At 54.7% G+C, this 19,805-nt stretch overlaps 7 protein-coding genes across 7 annotated transcripts; 4 read left to right on the plus strand and 3 right to left on the minus strand.

Moving 5' to 3' along the window:
* Positions 1 to 253: 253 nt before the first annotated feature.
* On the minus strand, positions 254 to 2,044 carry CHGG_09587 (uncharacterized protein; the record flags this gene model as incomplete). The annotated part of the gene is made up of 3 exons (XM_001227513.1): positions 254 to 1,143; positions 1,227 to 1,548; positions 1,697 to 2,044. 3 exons carry the CDS (start codon positions 2,042 to 2,044, stop codon positions 254 to 256), a joined length of 1,560 nt encoding a protein of 519 aa, XP_001227514.1.
* A 1,187-nt stretch (positions 2,045 to 3,231) lies between these two features.
* Positions 3,232 to 5,143, plus strand: CHGG_09588 (uncharacterized protein; the record flags this gene model as incomplete). Its single annotated transcript, XM_001227514.1, has 4 exons — positions 3,232 to 3,453; positions 3,527 to 3,566; positions 3,634 to 4,602; positions 4,734 to 5,143. The coding sequence occupies 4 exons, from the start codon at positions 3,232 to 3,234 to the stop codon at positions 5,141 to 5,143; spliced, it is 1,641 nt and encodes a 546-aa protein (XP_001227515.1).
* Positions 5,144 to 5,585: 442 nt separating this feature from the next.
* On the minus strand, positions 5,586 to 8,038 carry CHGG_09589 (uncharacterized protein; the record flags this gene model as incomplete). Its single annotated transcript, XM_001227515.1, has 4 exons — positions 5,586 to 5,621; positions 5,940 to 7,203; positions 7,337 to 7,421; positions 7,852 to 8,038. 4 exons carry the CDS (start codon positions 8,036 to 8,038, stop codon positions 5,586 to 5,588), a joined length of 1,572 nt encoding a protein of 523 aa, XP_001227516.1.
* A 1,038-nt stretch (positions 8,039 to 9,076) lies between these two features.
* On the plus strand, positions 9,077 to 9,722 carry CHGG_09590 (uncharacterized protein; the record flags this gene model as incomplete). Its single annotated transcript, XM_001227516.1, has 3 exons — positions 9,077 to 9,083; positions 9,287 to 9,409; positions 9,670 to 9,722. 3 exons carry the CDS (start codon positions 9,077 to 9,079, stop codon positions 9,720 to 9,722), a joined length of 183 nt encoding a protein of 60 aa, XP_001227517.1.
* A 1,637-nt stretch (positions 9,723 to 11,359) lies between these two features.
* Positions 11,360 to 13,718, plus strand: CHGG_09591 (uncharacterized protein; the record flags this gene model as incomplete). The annotated part of the gene is made up of 4 exons (XM_001227517.1): positions 11,360 to 11,422; positions 11,491 to 11,715; positions 11,774 to 13,625; positions 13,684 to 13,718. The coding sequence occupies 4 exons, from the start codon at positions 11,360 to 11,362 to the stop codon at positions 13,716 to 13,718; spliced, it is 2,175 nt and encodes a 724-aa protein (XP_001227518.1).
* A 751-nt stretch (positions 13,719 to 14,469) lies between these two features.
* CHGG_09592 (uncharacterized protein) lies at positions 14,470 to 15,705 on the plus strand (the record flags this gene model as incomplete). Its single annotated transcript, XM_001227518.1, has 1 exon — positions 14,470 to 15,705. The coding sequence occupies one exon, from the start codon at positions 14,470 to 14,472 to the stop codon at positions 15,703 to 15,705; it is 1,236 nt and encodes a 411-aa protein (XP_001227519.1).
* Positions 15,706 to 16,286: 581 nt separating this feature from the next.
* CHGG_09593 (uncharacterized protein) lies at positions 16,287 to 19,394 on the minus strand (the record flags this gene model as incomplete). Its single annotated transcript, XM_001227519.1, has 1 exon — positions 16,287 to 19,394. The coding sequence occupies one exon, from the start codon at positions 19,392 to 19,394 to the stop codon at positions 16,287 to 16,289; it is 3,108 nt and encodes a 1,035-aa protein (XP_001227520.1).
* Positions 19,395 to 19,805: the final 411 nt, after the last annotated feature.

Here is a 19,805-nt window from a genome sequence, read left to right on the forward strand (position 1 = left end):
GCTGCTATATGCCATTGTTCAACACTGAAGAGATCTAGAAAGAATACCCCATGCTTTTATTAGAAGTCCAAGCAAAAGAAGGAATGTGTAAATGTGACATGAAGTATGCCCCGTGATCCCATTATCTATGTAGAAATACAAATCCACCTGCATTCCTTCCGAAGACGTAGACAGGTGTTCTACATGAATAGCGCTGCCAGTCATCTCCTTGCCAGTAGCGCCCACACTCCCAGCTAGAACCATGCACCTCTCTTTACTTTGCACCGGCGCCTTCATCGTTAGGGTTTGTGGCCGCCTCTTGCTGCTTCTGCATCTGCTTCATTATCTCGGCAGCCTCGAAGGAATACTTGCACTTCATCCTCAAGGCCTTCCCGTAGCGGTACATGATGAATGGGAATGGCATGCAAGCCAATGTTAGGAACCCCGGCACGGAGCTCGCCCAATGGATTCCAAGGTTGGCGTACATCTGGGCGGTAAACAGGGGAAATGCGGCTGCGAGAACAGAGCGCAGGATGGCGGATGCTGCGAGAACCGAAGCGGCGTAGATGGTGTACGAGTCGATGAGGTAGTTGACCACCGGAAGGACGACGAGGATACAGCCGAAACCAAAGGGGGCTGAAAGAACAATACAAACTGCCCAGTGAATACTGGGATAGTTGGTCCATGCAAAGGCAAATATGCCGACCGGGAGGGCGACAGCACCAAGCATTGCTGGTGGCAAGCGAGATTCCGCAGTTGCAGTCTTGGCCACGAACAGTCTCATGTACCGTTTGTTGTCGTAAATGGCGTAAGCCCCTCCGAAAATGATGCCGACGGCCATGCCAAGAAACGCCAGGCCGCCGACGCCCTCGCTCCATCCACGGCCAACGTTGAAGACAATGGTCATCCCAGGCAGGAACATGTAGATGATGGCGTAGATGACGGCAATGTAAAGTGAAGCAACCAACACGATGGGCTCTAGGAATAGGAGTACCCAAGGCCGTACCAAGGCTTTCTTGAACACCTCGGACGGCTTCTTCTTGCCTTGGTTCTTTTCGAGGATACTGATGTAGGTCTTGCCGTCAGCCTTGGACAAGCGACTTGCCCTCCGGAGGAGAATTGTCGGCCCGTATGTCTCGGGGATGAAGATGATGCCGAGAATGCCTATTAGGCCATATTAGCTTCCACGGGCCCGCATTTCCTTTTTTTTTTTTTTTTCAATGGGCAAAAAGGCCGAGAACACGTACCGATGACGCCGATGGCGATACAGCAGACTCCTTGTACCCATCGCCATCCGACATTCTCTGAGATGAAGCCGCCAATGATGGGACCCAAGATGGGACCGAAAAAGGGGGCGAGGGCGTACAGCGTAAGGGCGAGACCCCTCTGGGCGGGAGGGAATATATCGGCGAGGACACCGCCCGAGTTGACAATGGGGGAGCCGCCAAAGGTGCCCGTGAGGAATCGAAGGACCATGAGAGTCTCAATGTTTTGGCTTCCAGCTGACCCCCCAATGAAAGCTACCATGGCGATGTGGGAGATGATCCAGAGCATCCTCCTACCATAAAACTCGGACCTGGGAGATCAATACTGTCAGTGGCGGAAATATGGCGGGGAGCCATTGGGAAAAAGGAGTTAGACGCACTAAATCATATCTGTTAGCATTCGCACCCAATTAACGCCCTCTGAGGGTTGGTAGAGAGGTGTGCTCACTCACCAAAGGAGCCCATATTACCGGGCCGATGGCGAACCCGAGCACATAGACGGAGACACCCACGACAAATACTTCGCTGCTGGTGCCAAATTCTCGGAGGATTTCGCGGGAGGATTCTGAGTATGCCGATGAAGTGAAGGTGACGACGAAGACCGACAAGGTAGCGATGCAAGCAACGAACCATTTCCGAGTCTGACCCCAATTCATGGGATTTCCGGGATCGTCCTTTTGAAATTCGACAATAATGGGTTCTTGCTCGGTGCCCTGGCCTTCATGGTGATGATTTTTCTCCATGTCGCTCGAGCCAGGCGACATGGATGTGTTGGGGTTGGGTTCGGCTTGTCGCGACATGATTGCAAAGACCTTTGGAGGCACCACGTTTGCGCCAGCAAGCGGGACACTGAGAGTCAAGGCCTCGTCCCGAAAAGCCCCAGCAGCTTGGATGTGTCGGTCCGAGCCGGTCGCGTCAAACGGTCAAGGTCTCAAGGACTCGAAGGTGGCAGTGTTTCTCTTCCTGGTCAGAACTTCAGAAGCCCCTGGTGCCCAGCCCGATAGACGCATTCAAGTTTGCACCCGACAACTGTGCAGTGAGGACCGGAGAAAATATTGCTTCGCGGACCTGTGAAGTCTGGCGTGAACTGATGTATCACAATTTCTTTGTTGGCAAATCAGGGGAGATGAGGTAATCGGCACGGAGTTCCGGAGTTTCTCACATTATTGCAATTAGTAACCGGACAGGTTGGGCCTCAGTTCATTGACCCAGACCCGACGGACATAACTCACCGTGCTCATTACACGGTAGGAGTTTCTTAGGTACCTAGGTACACAATTAACCGTACGCCCGGGAAAACTCGGCGTTTTGTGCAATATCAGGTAGGTTATCTATTGTGTACTTTGTTATTCTTCTACATGGATGGTGCTACGCCTACAGACAGGGAGGCTAAACTTGAATCTTTGCGGCCGGCTCGCGTTGACGGAACTCCGAGTTCCACAAACACGACGATTCGTGTACCTACCGTTACCTACCTGAGTCCCGGTTGCCGTGAAGGAACTGGAAATCTCGAATGCACTGGCCCGGCCAAGGAAGTGTGTAGGTAGTTCCAAGGTGCAGAAGCAAGGCCAAGGGCACGGGTGGAGGCGCGAAGTATTGCACCGGATGGTTGACTTGGGTCAAGATCAAAATAATGTTCGAAGCTGACAAACCATCACAAGCGTGGTTAATCCTGAGCGCTGCCACCACAGTGCATAGGGTACAATCTTAGACAGCGCAACGTTATGTGATGTTTTCTTTTTCTCCGGGACATGGTTTGTTACCTATGCTTTGACCAGATGCGGCTGGCTGTACTGTGCTAAGTGACACTGGAGGTGATTAATACTTTGATTCCTGTCAAGGTATTCTTTTCATCTCTTAAATAAGGTATGCTTTCCTCTATTTTAGGCTCGAGCCTTTTCACAGCCTGACCTGGTCGTGTCACCCCACTGATCAAATTCGTTGCTAAGAGATCCTTCCATTCCTGTTCATATCATACATAGGTAACATGTCTATCCCCGAGTCCTGTTCAGTTCTAGTGATTGGAGGAGGACCTGGTGGGTCGTACGCAGCATCAACGCTTGCTCGGGAAGGGGTAAACGTTGTGGTGCTCGAGGCCGATCATTTTCCGAGGTATCACATTGGCGAGACGATGTTGGCGTCTCTGAGGCACCATTTGCGCTTCATCGACCTTGAGAAGACATTTGACGACTATGGGTTCTGCCACAAGGTGAGCGTCTACACCGGCCAGAGAGATATTCAGCTGGCTAGCCACCTAGATACTAACATATCAATACTGGCAGAACGGCGCGGCGTTCAAATTGAACAACAAGCGAGTTGGCTGTAAGTAAAAACAACATCTGCTCAAACATACAGAAGAGATAGCTAACTCAATCCGTCCCGAATACAGATACCGACTTTCGCGCCGTCAACGGCGAACATGGCTACTCGTGGAATGTGATCCGCTCCGAATCAGATAAACTAATGTTAGATCATTCGGAAAAGATGGGCGCCATCGTATTTCAAGGCGTTAAGGTCGAGTCACTCGAATTCGCACCACCCGATCCCGACTTTCCCGCCGACGAGAAGGTCTGCAACCCAGGACGGGTGACTTCGGCGTCATGGGTGCGTAAGGCCGACGGTACCACGGGCTCCATCAAGTGTGACTATATCATCGATGCCAGTGGGCGCCACGGCTTGATTTCCACCAAGTATCTCAAGAACCGCAAGCACAACCAGGCGCTCAAGAACGCCGCGACCTGGGGTTACTGGAAGGGGTGTAAGACCTATGCCCCAGGCACTCGGCAGGAAGGCTCCCCGTTTTTCGAAGCCTTGACGGACGGCAGTGGCTGGTGCTGGGCAATCCCTCTACACGACGGCACCATGTCTGTTGGCGTCGTTATACGCCAGGACTTATCCGTGGCGCACAAGAAAGCCCTAGGATCCCCTTCTATGGTGGACTTTTACAAGCACTGCGTGAGCCTCTCGACGCACATCCACGAGCGCCTGGCTGATGCCGAGCTCGTATCCAACGTCAAGGCGGCGGCAGATTGGTCGTACAGTGCGTCTTCGTACGCGGGTCCAAATCTACGCTTGGTGGGCGATGCGGGTTGCTTCATTGACCCGTACTTCAGCTCCGGAGTGCACCTCGCCTCGGCTGGCGCGCTTTCGGCTGCCATGACTATCCAGGCAGTCCGCCGGGGCGACTGTACCGAGTATGAGGCCGCTAAGTGGCACTCTACCAGGGTGGCTGAGAGCTACTCACGCTTCCTCCTCGTTGTGTTGGCGGCGCTTCGGCAGATCCGTAAAGGGGACGAACCGGTGCTCAGCGACTTTGATGAGGACGGGTTCGACCGAGCATTTGGATTCTTCAAACCAAGTGAGTTCCTTTTACCCACCTCGGCTTCTGCCAGATCCATTCCAAATCGTGCATGAGAACAGCCCCAGGGAGCCCCTTACTCTTCTGTTAGCTTCCTACCTAGGTTGCCAGCTCACACTCCGAAAACCTAGTCATTCAAGGTCATGCCGATACCGACGTAGGCGGGAAGCTCACACAAGGTCTCGTCTCCAAATCGGTCGACTTTTGCCTGCACGCCTTTGACGAAGTCGCGCCCGAAAAGCACCAGGAGGTGCTCCAGAAGCTCCGAAGTGTGCAAGTCGAGCCGGGCACCGAAACGCTGGAAGACCTCGAAAAGCTTAACGATGAGGAATTGCGCATCCTACGCACGATCCGTGCGCGCCAGATCCTGAGCGCCGAGGAGTCGGTCAACATGCATGGCTTCGAGCAGGTATCAATTAACGGTTTTGCGCCCCAATTGGTTCGTGGCAGTCTGAGCTTGCGCAAGGTCGATCCTACAGCACTTCCCACGGCTGCTGAGAGTCTATTCAAGTCTTCCTCTGCACGTGGCCTGTACAGGTGAGGGAGGAGAGGCAGTGTTCCAATGTGGAAGACAAGTGGCGGCCGGGGGTTGGGAGAGAGAGAGTTTGATGCGATAGAATGCTCCGAGTCTGGTGTTTCCTGTGCTGTCGGCTGAGTACCTACCTATCCACCGGTCCATGCACACTTAGTATCTAGGTACCTAGGTAGACGAGACAGTATAGTGGTCCATTGCATTCATGATCCAATAGGTTCTATCTAGTCTGTTAGAATGCTCCTATCTTCCCCATGCACCTTAGCATCGAAAGTCCGTGTATGTGAAGAAGGAAAGAAAATGTGTGAACCACGTTATGGGAACAAGAGTGTGTGATAGAGTGTCTGTGTGTATCTCGAGGCCGAGGCAGACCACAAGACGATGTTTGGCTGTTTGCTGACTGCTTGCTGATTACCCCCAAGGCATGAACCACTTTCATCTATGGTGGCCCTCATGCGACATGTCTTTCCGCGATGTCTGTCTCTAGCTTTTGAAGAATTGTGCTTGCCAGGTGATTATAATAGCTCATATACCTCAAGAAACCCAACAGAACCTTGACGCTATTCGACCTTTCTTCACTTGGTATTGTAATACATGTTATGGAAGAGTTAAGGGAGCTCGCCACTAACGATGTTGGTATGGGAAGGAAGGGGTGAATCTATATTTATGAATTCTCTGTGAGTAGGTATGCAACATCCCAGTGGAAGGGAGGACTCGAAGAGCTAAGGGGCATATGGGCGATAGTCGCCCGGGCCGAGAGCGCGATCTGGATATCAATATCATATTCTAAAAGAAGCCGACGTACCTTTGGGAACGCAAGCCGCGGCACGTTCTGCAGGTAAAGGACCACCTCGGCAACACTTTGGTATGAGAGCTGTGTGGACGCCATGGCCGTGGTTGAATCCTCGAAGGTCTGCCACGGATTGGCCTCGGCCGTGTCGCTGATGGCGACGGACGCGCCGCAGGCCAAAACGCGGTTGAAGGCCCACATCGGGTCACACTTTGGCGTCGCAACGCCACGGCTCGCGGCCTCGTTAATCCTCCGGGTATGCTCCTCGACGCGCGTCCTCGTTGCCGCGGCAAGGCGCTCGTGGCGCCTCCAAAAGACTTGCGACTCAGGGGTGCGGTCGGCAAAGGTGCTGGACTTCACGAGCTGCCGGTGTGCCACGCTATGTCCGCAGAGGCTCGCCAGGATGACGCATTCGGCAAATGGGGATAGCGTGTCGCAGCCGGTTGTGCCGGTGTTGCCGTCGGTAGGGCACGTCTCGCCCATAACGTCCAAGAGAAAGCCCATCAGAGGGGGTTGCTGGCCGGTCTGGAAGTCCGCCTCGGGTATGGGAAGACGCGTGTTGATCTTATGGATGGACAAGTACCTACGTGTAAGTCGGTCACTTATCTCCTTATGCACATAGTACCCAAGAACGAGAGCCCTTTCCGCGGAAAACCAAGGGACGGGACCTACCAATTCTTCGTGCAGCGCCCAGGGTCGATCACTAAGCATACCAGAAAGCCGATCAAGAATGAAGGCAGCCCAGAGGGTCCGCCTCTTTTCTTCCGTCTCCCTCCAAGAACCATCCGGCGTCCCGGGCTGGTGAGCAAAGACGGCCTCGTTGGCCGTTATGGCTCGATCACTGCTCGCATCATGCACCGGGTCTAAGCTAAAAAGCCCGGACAACTGCAGCAGCCGGAACGCGCGTCCAGCGGTCAGGAGCGCCTGGCTCTCAGATTTGTGCATGAAGTCATAGTAAGCTAAGAGAAGCCAGGCCTGGATGCACTCGTGCTCGATTTCCGGGCGCGTGTTCCCGGGCGCCTGACTTGATCTCCTCAACCAAGGAAGGTGGTTATCATCGTGGACATCGAGCGACTCGAGCATCCGGCGCGTTGTGTTGTACATCCCGTCGCCCATGGCACGGTATCCCGCCGACGTGGCTGCGGCAAGAGTTCGCATGGCCGAACGCAGACAAGCCCGGGCGGGCGAGAGGCCTTCGTCACCCGCCGCCCATGCAGCATAGCCCTTCCTGTGGATCATGGGGATGATGGCATGTACTCTTTCAAAGTAGAGTGAATCCCTAGATTTATCCGCCAAAGCATAGGTATGTAAGCCATCGTGGACCCCCGAAATTCAAATCCAGAGGCATATGCCCCCAACCTAATCATGTATGGCATTGGTCGTGTGTGGAATATTGAAGGAAAGCAACTTACAGATCATTTCCAATCAGGCCGGCCTTGTACCACTCGTTTTCGGAGAATGTCGTCCCCACCGAGGCCGGTGTGAGGCCGCTTGGGCCTGTTTGCGTGTTTGTTATGGATATGTCCCCATGGCCAGGCCAGATGTCGGTCGTCTCGAAGTGGGAGCCTTGCGAGCCTGGCACATTACCGCTCAAGGTAAATTCGTGAGTCCCTAAGGCGTCGATAGCAATCCCGTTGTCCAATGCCAGAAGTGCATGCACCGACGCATCTAAAGTCGGATTCTCGAACTCAACAGGAGCCTGGGTTACCAGTCGCTCTAGCTGGGCTGAGAATAGAATAATCGATCAGCATGGAGGAGTGCATCATTATGGCAACTCGGAATCTTGGATATAAACAGGCGCACCGCTCGACTAGCACGTGCAGGAGCGTAGTAGATAGGGGAATGTTAAAAAGAAGTTAAAGAACCGCCCCGTCCATGAGCACGCTGCACCGCTCCGAGCTCGTATGAATGTTCGCCTGGAACTTACCGAGTCGTGACTGTAGCTCCCGAATCTGACCCTTTTTGGGACCCCGTGGCGGTCTCTTGTCTAAAATCACGCAATCATGGCCAGCCTCAGCACAGATGCCGCACTTGGGACGAACACGGTCGCATCTTGCTTTTCGCCTGCGGCACTCTTCGCAGGCCAGGCCCGGGTGCTGGCGAGGATTGCTCATGGCTTGCCAAGGGCTTGGTATTCAGGATTCAGGCTTATGAAACCTTGAGAGGGAGTTACTTGGTAGGCTAGCCTCCTTGGGTGGGAAAGCTTGTCGACAAAAAGGATGGGGCGGAAAAGCTGGGGAAAGGCTCGGCAAAAAACGAGGCTGCACGGGGCAGTCGCATTCTTTTAGCTTCTGATGGCGTTCCTCGTGCCGCTGCGCCACATATACAGGGGTCCATATGTGTGTAACCTCAGGTCCTCAGCGAAGGGAATTCAAGGGATGGAAGTTAATCAAGGTGTGGTTGACCTGGAGTGCAACCTTTCCTCCATGCTGACATTGACCCACAGGGGTAGCTGCCCGACCGGGTTTGCCGGTCTCAAGGCGGTCAAAGGAGCGTCACTCATAGTCCATCAGAGCATGATGCGCTGGTAGAGTACTTGTATACAACATCCAGGTAGAGTATATCCAGAATTCCAGATTCCAGGGGCACTCCGGTGAACAAAGCAGACCGGGGCTCGTAAGTGGCAATAATCGTTACAGTTGTTTACAAAGTCTACCTTGGATACCGAGCAAGTACCAAGGTACCTAGGGAGGGAGGGAATGAAGGGGGGTAGCCTATCGTCCGCAATCTCCGAGTCAATCAACTGCACGGGTAACCCCCTTCGTCTCCTCGGAGCGCTATCAGCAGAGCCTCAAACAAGGAACTATCGGGAGGATTACGCGAGTATCTACAAGACGGGCGAAATCCTTACCTTTCTTTAGGAAGGTTGCACAGTCCAACACCCCGGGCTGGGCTGCCCGCCCTTTAATACCGTTCCAAATCATTCGTGGGGTCCATATGTAGGGGCCTTGGGCTGGCCCGCTCGGCCCGTTTAGCCTCCGATCTGACAAAGCTTAAGAGAACAGCTGAACCGGGATCGCGACTGGACCGGAACATGGTCCATGCATATGGATGATCAGTACCATAACGGCACACACACAACCTCGTTATCTTACTGCGCGAGATAACTGCAACAAGTTGATCCCCGGGGAAGCCCGTCAGAATGGGCCAAAATGGCAAGTAAGCGTTGCAAAGAGCTGCGGTCCAGTCTGAGACCCAGGGGCCCGGGATACGACGCTGACTGCTCCAAGTAAAACGTTCGTATCATTAATCTTTTCGCCATTTCCACTACACTTTCTAGCTTACTAGGAACCCGAACAGCTCAATGAAGAAATGCTGTCCTAGCTTGCCTGGCCGTCTGGGAAAATACGGTACATACCTAGGCCGAGGTACCCAGGTAGGTAATAACCTAGGCAAGGTACATGCAGTTGCCCGTGCCAGTGTCGCTCAAGCTCTCGAGCGCATCACCAAGGAGCGTCAAAGTAGTTCCAAGCACAAGAAAAACGGTATGCCCAGCCCCTCGGAGCTCTTCGGGGCAAATCGCCGACAGCAAAATCGACAACCTGGAACCGACACGCTCGCTGTGGAGCACACTGGCCTTACAGCGTCTCGGTTATTGACAAAAACATGGAGTGGGGTGACGGTGGAAGAACCCAATCCCGCAAAACTCATTTGGCTGTGTTTTGCGTGGCGGCCAGGCGGTAACGAGGGATCCCGAATTCCAACGCATTCCAAAGTTTCGTTTTGCCTAAAAACATGTCACCAGACCAGTGCCGCAGACCAACCTCAGGCAGGCGAGACAAGTCTCACACTCCCTAGACCAACAATGCCCGTGCCATATCCGAGAAAAAGCTGCATTGCCCGGTCCAAGACGCGCCTGCCAGACTTCCTCACTTCATCCCTTTGTTCGAGAATAAGGTTGTTCGACGTATGCGATTCCGATAAGTCCAGCGACTTGCCGGAACCAGGGATCGCCAAAAAAAAAAAAACCTCTACAGCTAACGAAGGTCCGAAAAGCACCCTACAACTTGCTGTCGAAATGGTAAGCCCCAGGCCTTTGACTACCTGTTGACTCATTGAGTGCATGCACAGTTCGACAACCAAAAATCGCCGCAAGAGCTGATCTCCATTGTACAGTACCCCATGAGGGGTTCTCAACCTTAGCCTCTTCGTCAAATTGCGCGGCCTCATCGGGGTTCACCAATGATTGGCGGAAATGCATCGCCAACATTTGACTGCATAATGCATATGTCGTCGAGGCGATCGTCGAGCAGAACCGTTGCACAAGTTTGAGAGGGTCGGGGACGGCGGCCTGTGGGGCCGCATCCTTCGCGCGACACGGCCCACACAGCAGCGTACATCCGTCCAGCATATCGGCCCAGCGTATCCAGGTCCCTCTCGCCCCCAGCCAGCTTACCTAATTTCACCAACTCAACACCATGAACAAGAACGCGGCTATTAGCAGAGAGGTGTCGAGGGTCACAAACGCGTTTGGTTGGCGAAGAGCATGACTTTGTAGCTTGCGGTCACAACAAGGCAACATACCTATCTAGGTAAGATTCCATCACAGCAAGAGTTGGAAAACGGGACTTGGGTGAAAACAGAATAGGTAGTGAAAACTGCCCAGTACATACCTACATAACTAAAGGCTAATCGCAAACGCGTTCCCTGATTACCTACCTGCCGTTTCAATCATCAGAAAGCAGTTCCAGCACGTAAGCCCATACTGACGGGGTCGTGGGGGGTGACGCCCTTGTGTGTACAGAGATATCAAAGTCTGCGTCTGACCTCAGCCATTCATAGGTTACAGCGTGGCACGCATTGGTGCGAGAGGCACGTGCCGTTCCACAGCTTCTGCTTTCCCGGCACCCAGTTCTCATTCGTTGTGTTACTGTGAGTGGTCCAGGACTCCATGCGGGGAGTGGGGGAATGCGGGGAATTTGGGGGTCCCCCAAGCAGAGCCAAGAATGCTTGTCACAGATGAGGGTTAAGCAGAGTGCCATATCACGACTGGACCGTACGTGGGCATCCCGGGTTGGGGCAGCAGAATCGTACCTAGGTATCTCCTGATAGGGGCTACCTAGATTGAGCCTAGGCGGGCGCCACAATGGAACGGGTATTCGCGGTCCAAATGGTCTGATAAGCCACGGTGTCACCGTGTTACCGTCAAGAAAGGGCATTTGGACGACCGTTCATTGATGAGTGAACCTGGAATGTTACCCCTCCCACTTCAACCTGCGCTCCCCCCCCTCCATCACTCCTGCGGTCTGCCTAGGTAGGTATCTCCTCGGGTGTCATCTAGCCTCTTTCCTGAGTTCAAACTTTAGGGCTTTTGCAAACGCTGCCAACCAACCCCCTTGATCCTAATAATTACTTAGGTACCTATTTTAATCCATCGACTTTCAGAACCGATCCCAGTCCCCCCCCCCTCCAAATAACGATCAGCCGCAGGAGCCATGACTGGTGCGCAAAATCCCGGATCTTCTCGGGTATTGGACCCTCTGAAGGCCGACCCCAAGGTAAGTCGGATACGTTCCCGAAAGGAACGTTGAGTAGGTACCAAACAAACCGTGCTGATGCATTGCAGCCCAAATCCCATCCTCTTGGGCCTCTAACCGCACATGAGATCACCGAAGCTGCGACCCTCACAAGGGCATGTTGGCCGGATAATATCGAATATCACTTCAAGGTTGTCACGCTTCTCGAGCCTGCCAAGGCTCAACTCATCCCCTATCTGGCTGCGGAGCGGGCTGGACAGCATCCGGGTAGCATCGACAGGCGAGCGTTCGTTGTCTACTACTTCAGGGGCACCGTGAGTCAAAGAATTTCCTTGTAATACAAATCCGTAGACTTATTGACAATGTCTCAAGCACAACCTTCACGAGGCGGTAGTAAACCTCACGACGGGCAAGATCGAGGCGAATGTGAAACTCGGCCCGTTCACCCACGCAAACGGCGATGGCGAAGAACTTATCGCGGTCGAGAAAGCCTTGCTGGCCCACCCAGACGTCCAAGCCGAGCTAGCCAAACTCGAACTTCCTGAGGGGACCGTAGTTGTCTCTGATCCGTGGATTTACGGTGAGATTCTTCTCCTCGGGGTGTGGAATTGTCTCTTACGTTTGGTATTTTTAGGTTCGGACGGCTTGAAGGAGGGTAACTTCTACGATGACAAGCGCGTGCTGCAATGCTTTCTCTACATGCGAGACCCTCAGAACTCGGCTGAGCCAGATAGCTGCCATTACGCCTTCCCTCTCCCTATTTCGCCCGTCATGGACCCCACCACCATGGAACTGATCCGGATCGATATTTTACCTACGGGCCACGACGAGAAAGTGAAACCCCTGGCTCCATGGCAAGCAACAAGTGCGGCCGAGTACATCCCCGAAGCCCAGATACTGCGCACCGATCTGAAACCGCTGCAGGTCGTGCAGCCGGAAGGGGCGTCCTTCACGGTCGAGAACTTTTCCGAGTTAGGCCGCTTGATCCGCTGGCAGAAGTGGGACTTGAAGGTCGGTTTCAACCAGCGGGAAGGCATGGTCTTGTATGATGTTCACTACGACAACAAGCCCCTCTTCTACCGGCTGAGCTTGTCCGACATGTCGATCCCATATGCAGACCCGCGCCATCCCTTCCACCGCAAGGCCGCTTTCGACCTTGGAGACGCCGGGGCCGGCATCATGGCCAACAACCTGCAGCTTGGCTGTGACTGTCTTGGCAGCATCTACTACATCGGGGGAGTGTTGTCCGACACCTATGGGAAGCCGGTAAACATGCCGAATGTGATTTGTGTCCACGAACAGGACGCCGGCATTCTGTGGAAACACACCAACTATCGGACGAACCGCGCCGTGGTGGTTCGAAACCGTGAGTTGGTACTGCAGACCATCCTGACGGTGAGCAACTACGAATACATCTTGTCGTTCGTCTTCAACACGGCCGGTGACCTCGCTTACGAGGCGCGTGCTACGGGAATCTTGTCCACGCAGCCTCTCGACCTCGAATTGACCAAGTCGCCTCATCCATTTGGCACCGTCGTACACCCGGGAGTCTTGGGAAGCTTCCACCAGCACTTGTTTAGCCTGCGTATCGATCCCATGGTTGCGGGTCACGGCAACTCGATCGTATATGACGAAGCGGTACCCGTTCCTCGGGACCCGAAGCTCAACCCGCACGGCGTCGGATATACCATACGCAAGACCGAGATCAAATCCTCGGGCGGCTTCGACCTGGACGTGGACAAAAACCGCACCTTTAAAATCATCAACCCCGCTGTCCATAACCCGGTCAACCACGCGGCGGTCGGGTACAAGGTCATGGTCCCACCGATGCAGACGATCCTCGCCGATTCGGAAAGCTTCCACAACAAGCGCGCCGAGTTCGCCGACCACAACATCTACGTGACACGCTATGCCGAGGGGGAGCTGTACGCCGGCGGCCTCTACACCAACCAGAGCAGGGGCGGGGCGGGAGTGCGCGGCTGGGCAAACCGGAAGGACAGCCTCACGGGCGGTGACCCCGTCCTCTGGGTGCAGTTTGGCATCAACCACATCCCGCGCGTCGAGGATTTCCCCGTAATGCCGGCCGAGACACTGCGTGTCATGCTCAGGCCGGTCAACTTCTTCGATCGGAACCCAGCCATTGATGTGCCGTCGAGTAAGCAGGCGGTGAACTGTAGTGTCAGTTTAAACAAACCGGGGGATGGCTTGGAAGAATCGCTGGCAGGTATGTCGCTGGGGGGTGAGGGAGAGCACTTAAGCTCCTGCTACGCGTCACATGGAAGTGGGAGTGGAAGTGCTTGACAATGTCAATACCTAGGTAAGCATGGAAATCGATGCTTGCCTGCCTAGGGATTGGGAGGAGTTGGTAAGATAATGGCCAGAATTGAACAGGATGCCCATCCTGACCACAGAGGACCTGGTTTGGTGTCTAGGGTTGTTGTTGCTATCAATCTCTCCACTCATGCATGATCTTGATAAGTGGTGGCTCCAGAAAAAAAAGTAGGAAAATGGATATTTGGTTGGTGTCGATCACTGGACCCCTCCCCCCACCTCAGGGAAACTTTAATTTCCAAGTGGGTCCTTGTAACAGCACGCTCTGACCCTTGCAACGTCATCCCCCGCTTCCGTGGTTCATTGCTATCGCGTTTCATGTGCCAGGGCGGGAAAAACAGTCATTCAAGCACAAGCATTTCCAAGGTTTACCGGCTGCTGTTAAGCTTGGACATACATGACCCCAATCCCAATTTTTGGTTACCTGAGGTAGGTAAGGTAGTCACTTACCATACGTTAGGTAAGAAATACTTCGTACCGTCTCGTTAAACCTTAAAAAAGAAAAACCACGAGCTAGCACGACGGATTCGAGCACACTTCACCTCCAATCCTTACCCTGATTTTCAATTGGGATCACGACCAACTTTCGCTACGATGCCGCAACAATCATCACAACCATCGCAACCAACCCTAATCAATCTTCCACCACCGCCGTCGCGTCCCGACACGCCTTCTGAGATACCGTAGGTCTCGTACCTGCCAATGCAGCTGGGAAATACCAAGCCGCTTTGCTGACCATGCCTGTTGCAACCAGCGGCACCCCAACGAGCACGACCACTTCCTTATCTGCCTTATCGACCACTGCTATCAAGGATGGCCATCGTGGTGCCCTCCATCACCGTGGTCACCAACACAGCCCCTCAGCGAACAGCCTCGAAGCCGAACGGGCCGATCGGATCAGTAGGCTCACAGGCTTGTCTAGTGTCTCGACACTTCGAGGTCCACCCCCAGGACTTGCGCAATACAACGACAATGCCTTCCAGACAACACCGACATTAGCGGGGTTCAATGCCAACGCCATTTCCGCTGCCACCGCCGCGGGGCTTTCACCAGCCTACTTCAACGCGGCTGGACAGCCAGTCGCCGCCACAAAAGTGAGCACCGTCGGCTCAGCGAGCGCAACCGAAAGCGTCGGCGGGCGTACCAACACCACTACCGAGGTGGGCGACGACAACTCTACACTCGGGGAAGACCGTGATGAGGACATGTTGACCGAGATGGACTCGGTCAGCGCAAGCGGCTACATGGGAGGCGACAACGACGCCATGGACGAGGACCTGGACAACCTGACGTCGCGCAGCGTGGGCGGGTACGAGGACCGCATGTCCGACGACGGCAACGCCAGCCTAGTCGGCTTCGGCGAGGGCGCCGGCAGCACCCTCTCGGGACCCATATATCATCGCCGACCTCTTCCCTGGCAAAATAGCGGCGCTTCTGGAACCGGGCCGGCCCCAAACTGGGGCCTGGAAAGGAGCAGCTCGGGTCTCAGCGAGACCGCCATGGCATCACCTAACCCTCACCATACCGGCAGCGGCAGCGGCCGTCGAGACTTTGCAGTACGGGCCCCCACAGAGCGTGATACAGGCAGCGATACTCCCGTCAGCCAGTCAGCGGTGCGAGAAAGGCGGGAGGCCCGTATGATGGACGGTGTAACGCTCGACAACACCGACCCGCCGGTTTCTGCCGCGTCGTCAGGAACCGCGGGCGACGTTTTTGTCGACACGACAACGCGTGGCCCCTTGCCCGTACAGCCCACAACCCCGGCCACTACAGCTGCGCCGGCTACTGCCAACCCAGCGCAGGAGAGAAGACGGCGCCATGGCGCGCCTCACCATCCACATGCCACCTCGCAATTGCGCCACCTCGAACCCACCGCACCGACGTCACCCCGCGAAGCGGCAGAACGCATCGTTCGGGAGAGACTCGACCAGGGCGAGGGTAGGATTGGGAAACGCGGCCTTGGGGAGTCCTAGAGCAGGGGAAAGGCTGGGGAAATTCTATTTTGAAGAACGACAGGCTTGAGTGTCTCATCCGACCGGTCGTCCTCTTCTGAGTCTTGTTGAGTTGTTTCTTTTGTTCACATGTCACATGTCTAATACCTCGTCGTGTGTTTCCATCAGTGTTTGGGCTTGAGTTCTGGGCCGAGGTTGGGAAGACACAAAACGACTGGCTGTGTCATGGGGGTTACGGTTGCGGGTCTTTTGCGAGGGTTCGTCGTATAGGTAGCGTGACTGGCGTTTACTGGTGTATTATTAGGTAGCTCAGGTTCACAGAGGCTGCTGCAGCGTGTTTGCATCCCCTAGAACCTCAATCATGTATCATTCGGATCAGTTCCTACATTCATCGCTAGGATTCTGGTCAATTCGGGATATTATAGAGCAATCAACGGTTCGGCAACATATTATTTACAGCGATGATAACCTCCCGCGGTCACAGCATTAGTCATAAAATATACTCGTCAGCGCCTGCTTCTTCCCGATCTTCACAATACACTCAACATGACGAGAGTCTCTAGCAATGCAAGACGACGGTTTCCCAGACCCGTGCGCAACTCTCAAGGCAATGTCGCGGGTATATCCTCCATATCCTCCATATCGCTGCTGACCACACTCCAAGACTTCCCATTGCTTTTCGACGCGCTGTTGGTTTTTGCCATTGCCTGCAAACTCATCATCTTCCGCTTCTTGGATCCGAGGTCCTCCGCGCCACCGTTCGGCAAAGAATCGCGACGCGGCCTCTTCGCAGGCTTGGAGAGGGTGGCCTTGGACGCAGGCGATAAAAGTCCCTTCCTCTTTTCCTTAGTGCCTGTGTCCTCCGTCATACTCTCTCTCCTCTCCCGTCTTCTCGTTCGAGCCGCATGAGCGCCCACACTTGGCGACGACTCCCGCCGGACGGTGTCGAGTTGGTGGTTCTGCTCATCCTCAGAACGCGGCCTGTTCTTGGTAGATTTGGTAGATTTGGTACGCGACGCTGCATGCATTGAATCCTCCATCTCAACGTCTTCGTTTTGGGAGGGTGGTGTGTCGCTCTTTGCCTCGCGCCGCTTCTTACCACTCTTTCGACGAGGTTCCGCAGACGCAAAGTTGTTCTCGTCGTCCGCCACAGGTGATAACTGCGCGTCGCTGTTGGACTCCATCTCGGCCGGGGTTTGTTCCTGTGACTCTGGGGCCGAGTCATCCGCCGGCGCTAGACGGTGAGACTTTTTTTTGCCTTTCCGATGTTTGTTGGTGGGAGCGATTGCGTCGTTCTCGCCTTCGGCCTCGTCGACAGAGCCAAAATTACCCTCACGCTCGTACATTTCGCAGAGGTACCGAGCGCAATCGCGAGTCGCCTTCCACTGCCAATCAGGCACAGCCTTCCGTAACCGTCCCCATGTAACCACAAGAGCCTGGCGCTCGTACCGTTTGCGAAACGTGCCATTGACAATCTGCTTCCAGTTGATCTTCGTGTCTGTCCCGACACCCAAGTCGCGAACCGCACACATTAAACGGTACTTGTCTTCTGCCGTAATCCTGCGCAACTCCTCGCGAGCCTTCTCCAATCGCCACGATCTACCTGGGGGCAGTACCGTGGGAACGTTGTCGGCCAGTGGCGCAGCTTCGCACATCCTCTTCCATTTCTGGATGCACTGCAAACGCGATCTGGTGTGGCCCATTGCTTCGCTTATGTGGAGCCAGTTGAGGAGCTCGTCGGGAGCTTTGTTGCTGTGCTCCCCACTTTGTTGGCGGATCTTATCGATAGAATTTTCCACCAACTCGCGGAACCGTTCTTCTTCGCCCTCGGACCATACATCGGTCTTGACAACCTCGCGACAAACCAAGTAGTTCCTCCATCGGTCACGTACATCTCCTGGGTAGCGGTTTATGAGGCCTGCGATGTGACTCCACTTCTTCCCATGAATCTCTATCAGATCTGCCAACTCATCGTCCTGTGCTTGGGTCCAGGTGCCCCGGCCGGCCCAGTTGTGAAAATGTTGCCGACACCAACTGATAAGCTTCCTTCGGGTGCGAAACGGGCAGGCATCCTGGATCGTAGCCCATAGTTGGCGGTGAATCGGCCGGTTACTTGTCTGGGGATTGTCGTGAATCACTTGGTTGATCTCTTCCTGCGTCAAACCCTCGTCTTCCCGGAAGCGCTCGACCGCCCTAGTGACCCGATCCCGCTCGGAGGAGGAAAGAGGACCGGTCCGGTACTGCGATGCCCCTATGTTGTTGGTCTGCCCATCCGAATTCTGCCCATCCGAAACCTCTGCGACAGCGTCGACCTCCACACGTGGAGCTGGCCGGCGCCTTGTTGAACGCCTTAGTTGGGACGGGGATGCGGCGTTCTCGTGTGGAAGTTCGGCAAAAGCTTGCACGTTGTCTTCCTGCTGGCGAGAGAAAAAGGGCAGCTTTGCCTGCCTCTTGGCGCTATGACGGGAACTCTTGACGGACGAGCCGGGAGGCGGCGAAACCGACTCCCGGTTGCGCGGTAGGGGGGGACTACTTTCTTCTGCATCGCTGCCTGTATCGGAGGCGACAGGCGAAAGAGGAGCGCTTGCATTATTCTGGTTGTCTGAGTCAGACGCGACAAGGGAGCCATCGGGTGCGGAAACCACCGACACTCTATCATCGCCCTCTTCGCTTGCTTCGTCACCCGTTGTAGAATGGTGGTCGTCCTCAGAATGAGGTGAGCCATTCGTGCCGTCCATGCCCATCCCAGGCTTGGGCACCAACGGCCCCTGCCCACCCGGTTTGGCGTATCCACGGTCAGAGTGGGAGCCGTGGGAGTCGGTCGCTGACGCTCTTGATGGTTCGGGAGATACACTGTCGTCGGATTGATATTTGTTGGGCATTAAGCGCGTCGTCGTTCCGGAATGTCCATTTTCATTTTCCTGGTTTGCAGCGGCAATATCATCGGGCCGAACGCTCTCGTCAGCATGGATCGATGTTGATTGGTTGAGGTGCTCTTCTGTCGCCCCCACCTCCATCGCATCGTCCAAGCTCCCCTTCGACACCCGCGACTTCCGTTTTTCACGCGATTTGGAATTACTATCACGCCGACCGCGCTTTCCTTGTGGCAGTGTGCTCGGTGGGGGGTCGTCATCGATTATTGAGTCGTCGGTAACGGCCGCAGCTTCTTCCTGTATGACATCTCTGATGGCCTCTTTGCCCTTTCTCTTGCTCTTGTTGCTCAACCTAGCCGCCGAGAGAGTCTGTGGAGGTGCGGCCTCCTCTGCATCACTTGCGAACCCAAACTCGTCGAGCGGCTGGTCTGCATTTTCTCGGAGAAATGGGGAAAGCGCGACAGAACGGCCCATGCGCTTGTTGAACTCTTCGATTTCGGCTTCTCTTTTGTCGATTATAACGTGTGCAGCTGCGGCAGCCTCTTTGAGCTCCCTCCGCTTCTTCTCGGAAAAAGTCTCCCGGCCGCGCTTGCGAGTTGACGACGTGGGCTGGGTTGCCGGTCGGGGAACTTGTTCTGGAGACACCACGCGGGCCGGCCGGGTGGGTTGACTGCCGTTTATGATTCGGTCTTCGGGGGGAGGAGAGGAAGATGTCGCGCGAGTTGACTCGGGAGAAAGACCACGAGACGACCGTTTTCGTCGCCGATGCCAAGCAAGCGAACCCCGCGCGCCCGGAGGACCCGGCCCTTTATCGGTGACTCTGAACGATGTAGGCATTGTCGATGGAGGGGGCGGTAAGTCGTCAGCGCTATCCGGAGATAGCTGGTCGTCGCGCGGAAGTGGAGATAGCGATCGGGACCTGCCATCAGGCAGCTCGGGTCTACTAGATTCATTTCCCATGGTGCATTTTTTTTAAAAAATTTAGCCAACAACGGAAATGTGTACCGGTAAATGAATGGCTTGGAATGGGACGGAATTTGAGGCAAGCAGGTGGCGGCAACGATGGCTAATCGTCGCAAACAAGGCGATAATGAGAGAGGTAGGCGGGGAGACGCGGATTTTGGCGTTTTTTTGGTTTTGGCAGGCATTGAAGGTTCACGCGCTGCAGGAATTGTGGAGACACTTTGACCCCACTTCCCCCCACTAATAATGTCCGAGAGCTCGACTTGATTCTGTTACTCGGCAAAA

The sequence above is a fragment of the Chaetomium globosum genome, genomic scaffold (assembly GCF_000143365.1).
Source record: "Chaetomium globosum CBS 148.51 scaffold_7 genomic scaffold, whole genome shotgun sequence".
Lineage (NCBI taxonomy): Eukaryota > Fungi > Ascomycota > Sordariomycetes > Sordariales > Chaetomiaceae > Chaetomium > Chaetomium globosum.